This window comes from Panthera pardus, unplaced genomic scaffold (assembly GCF_024362965.1).
Source record: "Panthera pardus isolate Hobbes unplaced genomic scaffold, ASM2436296v1 HiC_scaffold_24, whole genome shotgun sequence".
Taxonomy (NCBI): domain Eukaryota; kingdom Metazoa; phylum Chordata; class Mammalia; order Carnivora; family Felidae; genus Panthera; species Panthera pardus.
The window spans coordinates 137350700-137363164 of NW_026526810.1; the positions used below are offsets into that span (position 1 = coordinate 137350700).

At 47.9% G+C, this 12465-nt stretch overlaps 1 protein-coding gene across 4 annotated transcripts in view; it reads left to right on the plus strand.

Moving 5' to 3' along the window:
- TDRD9 (tudor domain containing 9) overlaps positions 1–12465 on the plus strand; it is a 112230-nt gene that overhangs the window by 16184 nt on the left and 83581 nt on the right. For all 4 annotated transcript variants that reach the window (XM_053889889.1, XM_053889890.1, XM_053889891.1 and 1 more), the window contains exons 2-5: positions 3312–3418; positions 8617–8714; positions 9939–10160; positions 11082–11204. In XM_053889889.1, coding sequence (XP_053745864.1) covers positions 3312–3418; positions 8617–8714; positions 9939–10160; positions 11082–11204 — 550 coding nt within the window. The remainder of the gene's footprint in view (positions 1–3311; positions 3419–8616; positions 8715–9938; positions 10161–11081; positions 11205–12465) is intronic.

Below are 12465 nucleotides of genomic sequence, written 5' to 3' on the forward strand. Positions count from 1 at the left end.
ATTCCAGATTATCAGGTGTAGGAGAACATTAGCTTTACAGGTGTAAAAAAGCAGGTGTCTGGGTGGTTGAATGGGTTTAGAAGTGATTTAAGGTTGGTGTGAGGTGTAGGGTCGGACACCCAAGTTGGATAGCCAGTGTCCAACTACGTGGCCATCGCTCCAGCCTGGAGATTTTCCCGGGTCTTCGCGTGCTGGGTAGTTGTGTGTGTCCTGGGCATCTTGAATGCTGTATTACGGGACCCGGGGGCTTGTTTAAATCTTCTGGGGATTGCAGCTGATCAGCCGTGTTCGGGTGGCAAATTCCCACCAGCCTTGCGTGAGGTTTCGGGATCTCTCCGGTTTTCAGAGCCCTCGCGCGCCACCTGGTCTGTCCTACAGGGTGCCACCTGTTGGCCATCTGGAGCTCAGCCCTCAGTCATCAGTCCGTGGTGGGCTCTTTGGGGTCAGCGCATGCTTGTACGGCCCAGTGGCTTCTGGATGGCCTTGGGGGTCTCGCTTCCCCAGGTGCTCTCCTGTCCCTGAGGCAGCTCCCCGGCCAAAGCCTGCGGCTTTATTGCCCTTCTTCACCATGCGCTTCCTGCCGGTTCAGCTGCCGGCGTTCACATTCAGGGCCAAGCGATGGGAGGACCCTGGAGGAAAGAAGGCAGTGAGGGTCCACCCTACCCTCTGGGAGAGGATGTCTCCCCTCCTTAGAGTTTGAGGCTCTTGCTGACCCCTGGAAACACAAGATCTGGGGACTGCCTTCACTTTGAACACGTGGGCTCCCCTCTCCTCCCTGAGGCACGAGAATTGCTTCTGGGGCGCCCTGTCTATGCCCGTGCTGTGTCTGCACTTGGGGACGGCAGAGTTAAATGATTGCAGATGCACCTCTGGTTTGCTTGCCGCTGCTCTGAATTCTGGTCGTTTTCTCCCATCTGCCCAGTACTGTGCTTTCAGGGACTCTGGTAACAGCTCACGTGCTCTGTCCTGGCTTTCTGGCTTCATTTTGAGGCACAGAGTGTGGCGTGCTCGTTTGGTCTTCCCAGGAGCTGGAACTGGGGAAACGTTCTCGACTCCTGTGTTTTCATACCCAGATCTAGTATGCTGGCGTACGTATTCTTTAAAGATTTTATTTATAAGTAATCTCTAAACCCAGCACGGGGCTCGAACTCACAACCCCAAGATCAAGAGCCACACGCTCCACCAACTGGGACAGCCAGGCGTCCCCATGCCAGCATGTTCGAGTGGCTCCCCCCTCACGGTTGCCGCTCTGGTCCGAGCCCCGTCGACTCTGGCCTTGGTTACTGTGCTCCTGTGTTCAGTGGTCTCCCCGCTTCTGAGTGCCCACCCCTGTCACTGCACCCCGCTTCACCCGGTCTGAGCCGTCCTGTTAAAATAGGAGTTTGATGTTGCTGTTTGTCTGTCCTGGCTCAAAACCCATCTCCCTCAGAGCAAAAGCCAAATCTCTGTAATTCGTCCCTGCCGGCAGCCTACCCCCTGCCCTTCCCGGTAACCAACTCCTGTTCCCCATACCTCTGGGCCCCCCACCCTTCTCCTGGGCTGCCTCCGCCTCCCGCCTCTTGTGGCACACTTGCCTCAAGGCTGGCCTTTCCTGTGTCCTTGTTCAGGAGATCTTTCCCCTCCAGAGCTGCATGGCCCTTCGCTTCCTTTCCGCTGATCTTTGCTTTATTGTCGCCTTATCATCCTATTAATATTGCAGCCGCCCTCACCCCATCTCCTCTCCTGGCTGCACAGGTATTTTTCTCTGTGGGCTCATCTCTGAATGACATATTCTATGTTTTACTTTATTTTTCTTCTCCCAACTAGACTGTAAACTCCATGAGGACTGTCTGCCAGCCGCTTTATCCCAAGTGCTTAGAACAGCGCCTGGCACGGAGGCAGCCTTGAATATTAATTTGCTCAGTGGATTAATGAGTAAATATCAGGTAAACAGTAACCAAAAGAATGTTGATGTAACTACTGATAGCAGGCAAGAGTAGGCTTTGAGGCAAATAGCGTGTTATTAAAGTAAACCTCAAATTTCAAGAATTGGTATTGTGCAGTCTTCTTTCTGACGGCAGGGCGATTAAATTAGATGCGGATAATGGAAACATAATTGGTAGCATATTTTGCATATCACACAGCAGTTGCCTTTTTTTTTTTATTAACATCTTGGACATGTTTGCCTATTAGCGTGAAGATGGCCGTGGCCGTCCTTAAAAAGATGCACACTGAGTAGGACTTGGTCTTCCCTCTGACATTTGTTTTCAGGTTTTAACCATTACAAACATCGTCCAAAGGTACCTTTTCTCCCTGGAGTTCTCCATACCCTTAGCTTTAAACTTGTACCTCCATATCACTGGTGAGTGTGTGTATCTGTTATGTCTCCTTCACTAGACGACACTTTCATGAGGACAAGGACCTTGTTTTGTTTACTGCTGCACCTCTAGTGTCTAAGTTCCTCCGATGTGCTGGGTGTTCGGTAGATATTTGCTGACTAAATGAATGCTCCCATGTCCGTGCACGTGCTTCCTTGTCTGCATGTTGAAATACTTCTCTACGGAAGACACTGAGGGGAAAATTTTGGTTCAGATACTGGCTGGTTGCCTTTCAGAATAACAAAAGTCTTAACTCATTTACCACTCCCTGCAGTGATCTAAGGATATTCAGTCTTTCTGCTAATATGAAGGGGGAAATACTGGTCTCTCACTCTTTTATTGTTTTAATTAAAAAATTTTTTTGGAGAGAGAGTACGAGCAGGGGAAGGGCTGAGAGAATTCCAAGCAGGCTCCACTGTCAACACGGAGCCTGACGTGGGGCTTGAACTCATGAACTGTGAGATCATGACCTGAGCCGACATCAAGAGTCAGATGCTCAGCTGACTGAGCCACCCAGGTGTCCAGTTTCTCCCTGCTTTAATTTGCACTTGGGTGGCGAGAAGATGGGGAGTTGAGCATATTTGCATTTGAAAAAAAATTTTTTTTAATGTTTATTTTTGGGGGGGAGAGAGAGAGAGAGAGAAAGAGAGAGAGAGCACAAGTGGGGGAGGGACAGAGAGAGAGGGAGACACAGAATCCATAGCAGGCTCCAAGCTGTCAGCACAGAACCTGATGCGGGGCTCAAACTCATGAACTGTGAGATCATGACCTGAGCTGAAGTCAGACACTTAACTGACTGAGACACCCAGGTGCCCTTTATTTGCATTTGTTGAATGACCATTTGCGTGTTTTCTTCTCTGACTTAAGTAGAAGTAACTATTCAAGAATTCTTCTAGCACATGGGATTTCTTGGCTTTTTGGAAATAGCATATTAACGTTTAATATTCTTTTTAGGCCACTTAGCCGAAAGAACTCAGAAATGGAGTATATTGACAAATACAGACAGCTTGAAGCACAAGAATTTGATATGTATGGCAGTGATCAGTCAACCAGTAGGCCAGGTAAATGGGTATTTTTAAATATTTAAAATCTGCTGCATGAGTTGTTTACAGTTTAAAGTGTTACATTCTTTAAAGTTTTTAAGAAATGTGATATTTTGGTCAACAAAGAATCCATATTGCTTGTTAATTCAAGATGTTTTTTTGAGTGGGTGAGTATATGTTGGGTTGTAAAATAGTCACTTTTCTCTCTCTCTTTTTTAAAAAGTTTATTTATTTTGAGAGAGAGCGCGCACGCATGCGAGCTGGGGAGGGGCAGAGAGAGAAGCCCAAGCAGGCTCTGTGCTGTCCGGGCAGAGCCCGTTGTGGGGCTTGAACTCATGAACGGTGACCTGAGCCAAAATCAAGAGTTGGGACACTCAACTAACTGAGTCACACAAGTGCTCCGTTTTTTTCTTTTCTTTTTTAAATTTTATTTATCTTTTTATTTTATTAAAAAAACAATTTTTTTTAACGTTTATTTATTTTTGAGACAGAGAGAGACAGAGCATGAACGGGGGAGGGTCAGAGAGAGAGGGAGACACAGAATCCGAAGCAGCCTCCAGGCTCCGAGCTGTCAGCACAGAGCCCGACATGGGGCTCGAACCCACGAACCGTGAGATCATGACCTGAGCTGAAGTCAGACGCTTAACTGACTGAGCCACCTCGGCGCCCCTGTTTTTTTTCTCTTTTAAACGTAGTTCTTAAATAGTCTGTTCTTTTGTTTTAATTTTTTTAATGTTTACTTTTGAGAGAGAGACAGAGGGAGAGAGAGAATGAGTTGGGAGGGGCAGAGAGAGAGGGAGGCACAGAATCCGAAGCAGGCTCCAGGCTCTGAGCTGTAGCACAGAGCCCGACGCGGGGCTCAAACCCATGAACCTTGAGATCATGACTTCAGCTGAAACCAAGAGTCGGACGCTTAACCACCCAGGCACCCCACCGCACTGTCTCATTCCATTTTGTTTTCTCATTGTTTGGGTCCCTACATAGATTCAGGTTTATTTCTCACCTTAAAGCAAAAGCGCATGGAGTTCTTTGCCTTTGTGTCTGTGTTCTTGCCTTGCTGTTGGCTTTGGCCTGGTGTTTCCTCATTAGGTGCTGTTTGTATATTTCAGCTACTGTCTTTAGCTCCCTCAGGAGGAATAGTCGTCTGGACGGTCTGGTAGGTTAACATCAGAAGCGATAGTTCAAAGTGTGTGCGCCCCTTGGTCCAATGTGTACCTCTGCTAAAAATACAGAGCTGGACGTGGCCGAGCGTCGATTGCTTCATTGCTAATCTGTGGGGAGCCTCGGAGGTCTCATGAACGTCAGCGGACAGGGATTGGCGATTTTGCCTGTGCAGCAGACCGCAGTGCGGTCCAGTAGAAGCATGAAGGAGCCGTGTGCGTGTTACTGCGCAGAGACCTCCATCAGCTAGTATTTCCCTTTGCGGAGGCGCGTTCATTTTCAGATGACTGTGTGATGCGATCCTTCTTGTTACGCCCGCATGGCCTGACCTGGGGCACGCCGCCTGCCGCTCCTGGAGCATGCCACACGGGATTGCCGCTGCTGGAAAGTAGAGAGGTTACGATCGAATGCCTGCAGTTGGACGCATCTGCTCTAGTAACTTTTGATTTGGATTAAGATTTGGAACTGTTTGCTTTCTCTGTCCCTGGCATCTTAATGCCTTTGGAACTTTTCACCGGGCAGTTACATAAATTATAGCTTTGGCTGTATTCCAAGGATTCATTCAACAACCAGTGTTTATCAAGGTGTGTGCCAGGGACCGTGTGAGGCCTGGGAATATGGTAAGTAGTAAGAGCTGGTCCCTCCCCTCGCAGAGATTATCACTTAATCATGTAGTTGCGCAGATTCATGCTTGTGGAGATGAGTGCTCTGAAAGACAGCTGTATGGGGGCCTGAGACCAGGGTTTCTGACTTGAGCTGGGGTATCGGGAAAGGTAACAGTCGAGCTTAGAGCTGACGGATGGTAGACGTTACCGGGGCAGCACGGGGATCAGGGAGGAGGGAACGTGCACCGGGGGTCTGTGGCGGACGAAACCCTGGTGCCCCAGACTTGAAATGGGCGTTGTTGTCGGAGAATCGAGAGTGGGGGTGGGCAGGCCTGGGCACAGGCAGCTGTAGGCTGGATAATAGGCCCCCCGAAGAGGTCCGATCCCTAAGCCCCAGAACCTGTGACTGTGTTAGCTCACAGGGGAAAGAATCCTCGCAGCTGTGATTAAGTCACAGTCAAATGGCGAGGGGGAGACTGTCCCGGCAGGCCCTGTGTGATCGCAGGGCTCTTACGAGAGGGGGCAGGAGGGTCACGATCAGTAGGAGGAGATGTGACTGTGGAAGCCATAGGTTGGAGTGATGTGGCTTCTCTTCACTAAAGAGAAACTAGCGGTTTCTAGTTTTTTTCCAGTTCATGTAAAAACATTTTAATGTTAATAACTCAGGGTGAAAAGATAACAGGAAATAAAAATAGCGAATTGTGAGGTTGAGGTATTTCTCACGGCACTTTTGGATTATACTTTGTCATATGTAGTTTGCTGATTTGCCCTGAATTACCCATTTTGTTTTCTTAGAACTTAATCATGATGCTTTGCCTGGTCACCTCCCTTTGTTGCTGATGTACAGATGAGAGAGCCTCGTGGCCACGAACATCTCCCTGTTTGGTTTCCTGACCCCTGTGGCGGTGGACGTGGAGGCAGGACTTGATTTGTGCTGGGTGTGCTTCAGCCAGTGACCTAGAAACGTCCGGCCGTGTTTGTGTTCCGTGGAGGAAGGCGTAGGGTTTGGACGGTAGAGTCAAGACTTTCAGAATTCTCTTCTTGTACGGCTTCTGTCTTTAAGTAACAACCTTCAAAATGCACGTGATCAAGGAACGTAAGTCACATCAGTGGTGTCCAAGTAATGGCTCGGTCAGCAGCACGGCGAACCACGTCTTAAAGTCGCTTGGCAAACGACACGGCTGCTGCCTTTCTGTGTTTCTGAGTCCCCCCCGCGCTTCTCACTCCCCACTTCTTACTCCGTTCCCACTGCTTGTTCTTCCGTCTTGTCTTACAGTGGAGCCCCTGCTGCCGAGTGGACTCTCCTCCCTCTCCTGTAGTACGTGAAAAAAGCCCTGTTGCTGATTGATAAACCTACTGGCATCACGTGTGGGAAAGTGTTTATTTTTCGCCTATTTATGTAAACATTATGTTCTTAATTTGTGGGCTGGCCTGGAAACCCAGCCACCATTCAGAATTCCAGATAACTTAATGAACTCTTGGAGCCATTTTTAAATTAGGACCGGTCCAGACATTAAATTTTGCTCCAACTCAGTGTTTGGCAGGTAGTGTGGTTAATTACTTCTAAGGACTCCTTAGTCAAGAGAGCTTCTGGAAGGGGTGAGACCAAGAGTAGGTGTACCACCTGGGAAGGCAGGGTGGCATTGGTGATGGAGTTCTTCAAAAGCTGAGAGGAGATAGGGCACCTGGGTGGCTCAGTCGGTTGAGCATCTGACTTTGTCTCAGGTCGTGATCTCAGGGTTCGTGGGTTTGAGCCCTGCATCAGGCTCTCCACTGTCAGTGTGGAGCCCTCTTCGGATCGTGTGTCCCCCACCCCCTTCTCTGTCCTCTCCGCTGCTGGCGTGCATGCTTGCTCGCTCTCGCTCTGTCTCTCTCAAAAGTAAACATAGAAAAAAAAAGTAAAAGCTGAGAGGAGTGATGGGAGGAAAGCAAGACAGGGCAGCAGAAGGACAGTGCATGTTTTTGAGAGTCCGGTGGCCTTCTGTGCACTGACGGGAAGATTGGAGCTGTTGAGGGCACGGCTTGGGGAGTCCTCCTTCGGCCATGGCCCCTGGCGGCCTAGGAAGAGCGTTGCTGTCTACAAAGAAGCGACCTTTGCCCGAAAGATTGTAACAGGTCTGACTGCTCTGTTTTGTGAATTCAGAACAAGTGCTACACACTTTGATTCAAATATAGGAGAATAGCTATAGTTTAATTTATTATTAGATTAGTTATGATGCTGCGAACATGTGAATCAGGTGAGAAAGGACGGTGGCAGAACACAGGATGAGGAGATGTTGGGGCAGAGAAAGGAAGGGCTGGGAGGAAAAGGGGAGACGGGCATCGGGGGAGAGATGCCGAAGAAGGGGAACAGCTCTAAATTTGAAGCGGCGGGAGCCTTAAAAGTTTGCTTTGGAGGTAAAAGTTTATTTCCCGATGAAAGCTTGCGTCCTGTGAATTTTGATGCCTGTCGGTTCGTCAGGTCATGACCCGAGGCCGGACAGGGTGTTTACAGGAGGTGCTGGTGGTCAGTGCCGCAGTCGGCCTCTGTGTGGGCAGTCGGGCCGCCCTTTCAGGGTACCTGGAGCTCCTGAGCGGCACTCGTCTGCTACCAGTGTATTTCAGCAGTAAGGAGCTACCCCTTAATGAATCGGTGCATTCTACTGAGATCTCAGATCACGTCTGTTCTTTAACCATTTTAGTACTGCTAACCTTAAAAATAAAACTGCCAGTTATTTTACCAGCAAAGAGATGGATTTCTCTGGGAAGAACAGATCATTTTAATCCAGGACAAGCAAGCTGCCAAAAAACCAAAAGCAAGTCCTGAGAACAAAGGACAGGAGACTCTTTTGGGAGGGCAGGGGGAGGGGAAGAGAGGGGCTGTTGTAAACAAAAAGTCCATTGGAGTGAACTGGGAATTGGAAGTATAGAGGTTTCTCAGTGGCTGAGCTGGGACAGACTCTCATTGGCTGGGCTGTTGCCGGGGGGAAGAGGAAATCTTCCTTCTTCCTGCTGGGAGAGTAAGACCGTGTCCTTGAGCAAGGTGCGTCTCTTCCTGTGGGTCTGTGGTGGGCAGGGAGTGGCGGGCGTGAGGGCTCCCCTGCGCGCGCGCGCCTCCTGATGCCATTCCACACGAGGTTCCCTTTGACTACTTTTCACATTACCTTTTCACCGTGTGCCTTGTAGGTCTTTTGTCTTAGAAGGTGGTGCTAGGCCTACCGCGATGATGGCTGTGATGGAGGTGTAAGAGTGTGCCCAGCTTGTGTAAATGATTCATCACGGGTACGGAGAGAATCTTCTAGTTACGCTGCTTGTGGTGTTAGCCTGCAGAATGTACTTCTGCATTTGTGGTCACGTGCGTGCTGGGTTTATAGATTAGACATAACTTCGGGTTGTTTACTGTTTTTTTTTTTCCAGACACATAATAGTATTTTTTGTCTTGTTTTGTTTTGTTTTGTTTTTTGAATACAGGTCCAAGGCCATCTTTGGCTAAATTAAGCAATGTGGCATGCGTCCCAGAGACAACTTACAAATATCCTGATTTGCCTATAAATCGATGTAAGGACGAGGTAAAGTTATTTTTGTTGTGATGTAATTTTGCTGTTTAAGTAAATTTCTGAGGCCCAACATTTTGGTCTACAGCTGGAAAGTGACGAGGTGCCAGGCAAGCATCCGTGGTGTGTGCCGGACTGTGGGGCGGCCGGAGGGTCCTGTGCCTCGGCCGTGCGATGACCGTGCTGATGGTCTTTCTTTGGGCTGTGCTTTAATGTGTTCAGCCTTCCCTCTGAGATAGCTGTCAGTAAACACCTGTCCCCAGGAGAGCTGCTGCTTGAAAAAAACTCACTGCCAAGTGTTTTTATACAGTAATAATGCCCCCGGCCACCGTTCTCTCCAGCATTCCGCTGGCCTGTTAACTGATTTGATCAATCACCGATACATCTTGTTATCGACAATGCTGGGCCGCATATAGCAGCAAGATGATCATGCTTTTAATTAGCTACTTGTTATTAAGCCACGTTAGAAATAAGCATACTGAAACCTTTATTTAATGTACTAGTAGAGGATGAGTTACAGGTAAAACGAAACCACAAATGTTCCCGATTTAAGTTTTGTTTTGTTTTGTTTTAGTGAGTCATGCAACTTCTGTAGAGTAGACCTACTCTAATTTTGGGGGCCGCTACTCAAATTAGATGGTGTTCCCTGACCGTAGCAATTGCTAGAGAGAGAAGAGTTCAGATAAATTTAGGGTGGAGTCAGGGAGTGGCGGGCAGGAATTGGACTGGAGTTTTAAAAACGCTGTGTACGGTCTGGGAGTGGAAAACGGTAGAAGTTAATTATTTGAAAATGCATCTGCGGAATTTCAAATGAAATGTTAAGACCACTTGAGGTGATGGCAGCAATGCTTTCGTGTTTCTCAGGAGAATTATGTAAGGTTCGTTACAAGATTTAAAAATACTAGACATTTAAACTTAGCGAGAGCTCTAGATATTGGTGTTTTCATCTCTGCATAAAGACACTGAGCCCTGGGGCCCCGTGGCTGCCTTGGCCTGGCTCTCCAGAGCCGTGAGCTGTTCCTGTTCACAGCAGTCACAGTGGTTTTCAGGGTGGCAACCATTTGCAGCCTTCGTGCTCTTTTGTGACGGTTAGATGGTTACGTAATAATTTAACTTTTAAAGATGAAAGGAAAATAAGTCCTGAACATCCTCCCCAGGTAAAGTTTTCGGTTCGTAGATAATGCCATATGTCATCGTTACCTTTGTGGCAATCTCAAAAGAATTTTTCTTAAATTGTAGGTTATTTCTCTGATAGAAAGTAATTCTGTGGTGATAATACACGGTGCCACGGGTAGTGGCAAAAGCACTCAGCTGCCACAGTATATCCTGGACCATTACGTTCAGCGCTCTGCCTACTGCAACATTGTGGTCACCCAGCCCCGGAAGATAGGGGCCACCAGCATCGCCAGGTGGATCAGCAAAGAGCGCGCCTGGACGCTCGGTGGTCTGGTGGGCTATCAGGTGAGGCCGGGAGCAAGCCACCTCTTGCCTCGTGAGTGTTTTATTCTGTAGAAGTCGACGGTTTCTGCTGGAAATTGAAATGAAACCAGTTGCTTACAGGGCAGACCTGTGGTGTAATGTAAAAAACAGTGAAACTTGGGGCGCCGGGGTGGCTCAGGTCATTTGAGCAGCTGACTCTTGATTTTGACTCTGGTCGTGATCCTGGGGTTGTGGGATTGAGCCCGGGTCGGGCTCTGCTCTCTATCTCTCTCCCTCTGCCCCGCTTTCTCTCTCTCTCCCCCTCTGCCCCTCTCCCCTACTCTCATGCGTTCTCTCTAAAAAAAATAAATAAATAATGTTTAAAAAGCAGTGAAACTGAATTTTTTGATAAGAACTTCAATTTCTTTCTTGGTTGAATACAAAAGGAGCCAGAATTCTGAGACTCATGGTTTTTGTGATTTTATCTTTGTACGTAGATGTCTTCATACACCATGGTCTTAACATAAAAATGGTACAGGCAGTATGACTAGATAAGCCACGTTCCCCCCCACCCCCTGAAAAAGAGAAGGAAAAAAATCATCTTGAGAATGATGGTTTTTTTTTTTTTTTTAAGTTTTTTTTTCTTTAATGTTTATTTTGAGAGAGAGAGAGAGGGAGACAGACTCCCAAACAGGCTCTGCACTGTCAGGACAGAGCCCAGTGTGGGGCTCGAACTCACGAACCGTGGATCGTGATCAGAGCCAAAATCAAGAGACGCTGAACTGGCTGAGCTACCCAGGTGCCTGAGAAGGACAGTTTTAACTTAGAGCCTCTAGTTTTTATTCCCTTTCTTACTTACCTCCAATATGGAGGTCCAGTGTGGACATAGCCTTGTTGGTAGTTAAATGTGAACCATTGAAACCTGAAAGTTTTCTCCTTTTTCTTTTCCTTCTCTGCTTTTAGGTAGGGTTAGAGAAGATAGCAACAGAAGACACCAAGTTAATTTATATGACAACGGGAGTCCTGCTTCAGAAAATAGTCAGTGCGAAGAGTTTGGTGGAGTTCACCCACATCTTCGTCGATGAGGTACGCACTTCTTGGACACAGCTCTGCCCTTACGCTCGTGTTCTTATTTTGTAAGAGAACAATGTGCAAATTATTGTAAACGTTCCCTCCTTGTAAAGTGTCGTGCCGTGCCGTTGGTCTGTATCTGCTTTATTCTATTGCTAGATGTTGATTTTGTCTTTTTTGTTGGCGCTTAGCTCTAAAACACAGGTGTGGAGGTTGAGGACTGTGACCAGGTTCCTTGATTAGAGCGGGGTTGGCAAACTCCAGCCCTCAGGCCCAATTTGGCACCTGCCTTCGTACATAAAGTTTTATTGGAACACAGTTTGGCTGGTGCTAAAGAGAGGCGTGGCTGCGGCAGACACCACGCTCGGCAAAGCCGGGCGTCCTCGCTACCTGCCTTTTGCAGTAAAAGTCTGCCGAGCCCTGGTTTAGAGTGTTAGTCACATCAGACACTCAGAAGAACTTTCATTGTATGCAGGTATTTTCCATCTAGTAAAATGAGGACAGTCATGCTTTCTTTAAGAAAATAAAGTACACGTGAGATACTGATATAGTCTCCTTTCTTAAGAAGCTCTAGTAAAGAGTCTTTGTGCCAGTCTTAGCTCTGGATTTTTCTCAGGATGGAATATTTGATTGATTTTGTTTATATTTTAAACGAGTTTTTTTTGCGGTGGGAGGATGTTGTGTTGAGTTTTCTTTCCCGGGAGTTTTGGAAATGCCTGACCCCGCAGTCTTGACTTTTAAAGCCCGTCAGTAATTACGCCTTTCTGGAGGCATGAAAAACATGGGCAAAGAGCTAGGTTTGTGGAAGGTTGGAGACGGGGCTAGAGACAGAGGCTGACGTGAAACTGCCCGGGTGGCTGTGGAGGGTCAGCGTTCCACTCTGTTGAAATGCGTGTGATGGTCAACAGCACTCAGGCCTACTGGAGGAGGGGCCGAGCAGGTGCATTTGCTAGCGTGTGCGCGGCTAAACGTGGTTTTACATTACCAGGAGATGTTTGGGAGAGTGGAAGGTAGGAAGACGATCTCTTGTCCTTTGCAAAATAGCGTGACGTACAGTCTGGCCCAGGGTTTTTCTTTATGATGGTTATTTTTGAGTGTCTTTAGATTAGATAGAGATGAAATGCAATTTCACGGGCAGTGTATGCAAAGGTGCCATTACCCAGTACGTAATACTTCCCGGAGCCTTAATACTACAGGCTGGCGACAGCAAACGGCCTTGTGGGGTTCGCCCTGGGCAGTTCACTCGAGAGCTCTGCTGCCGGTGCCCCCACTTATT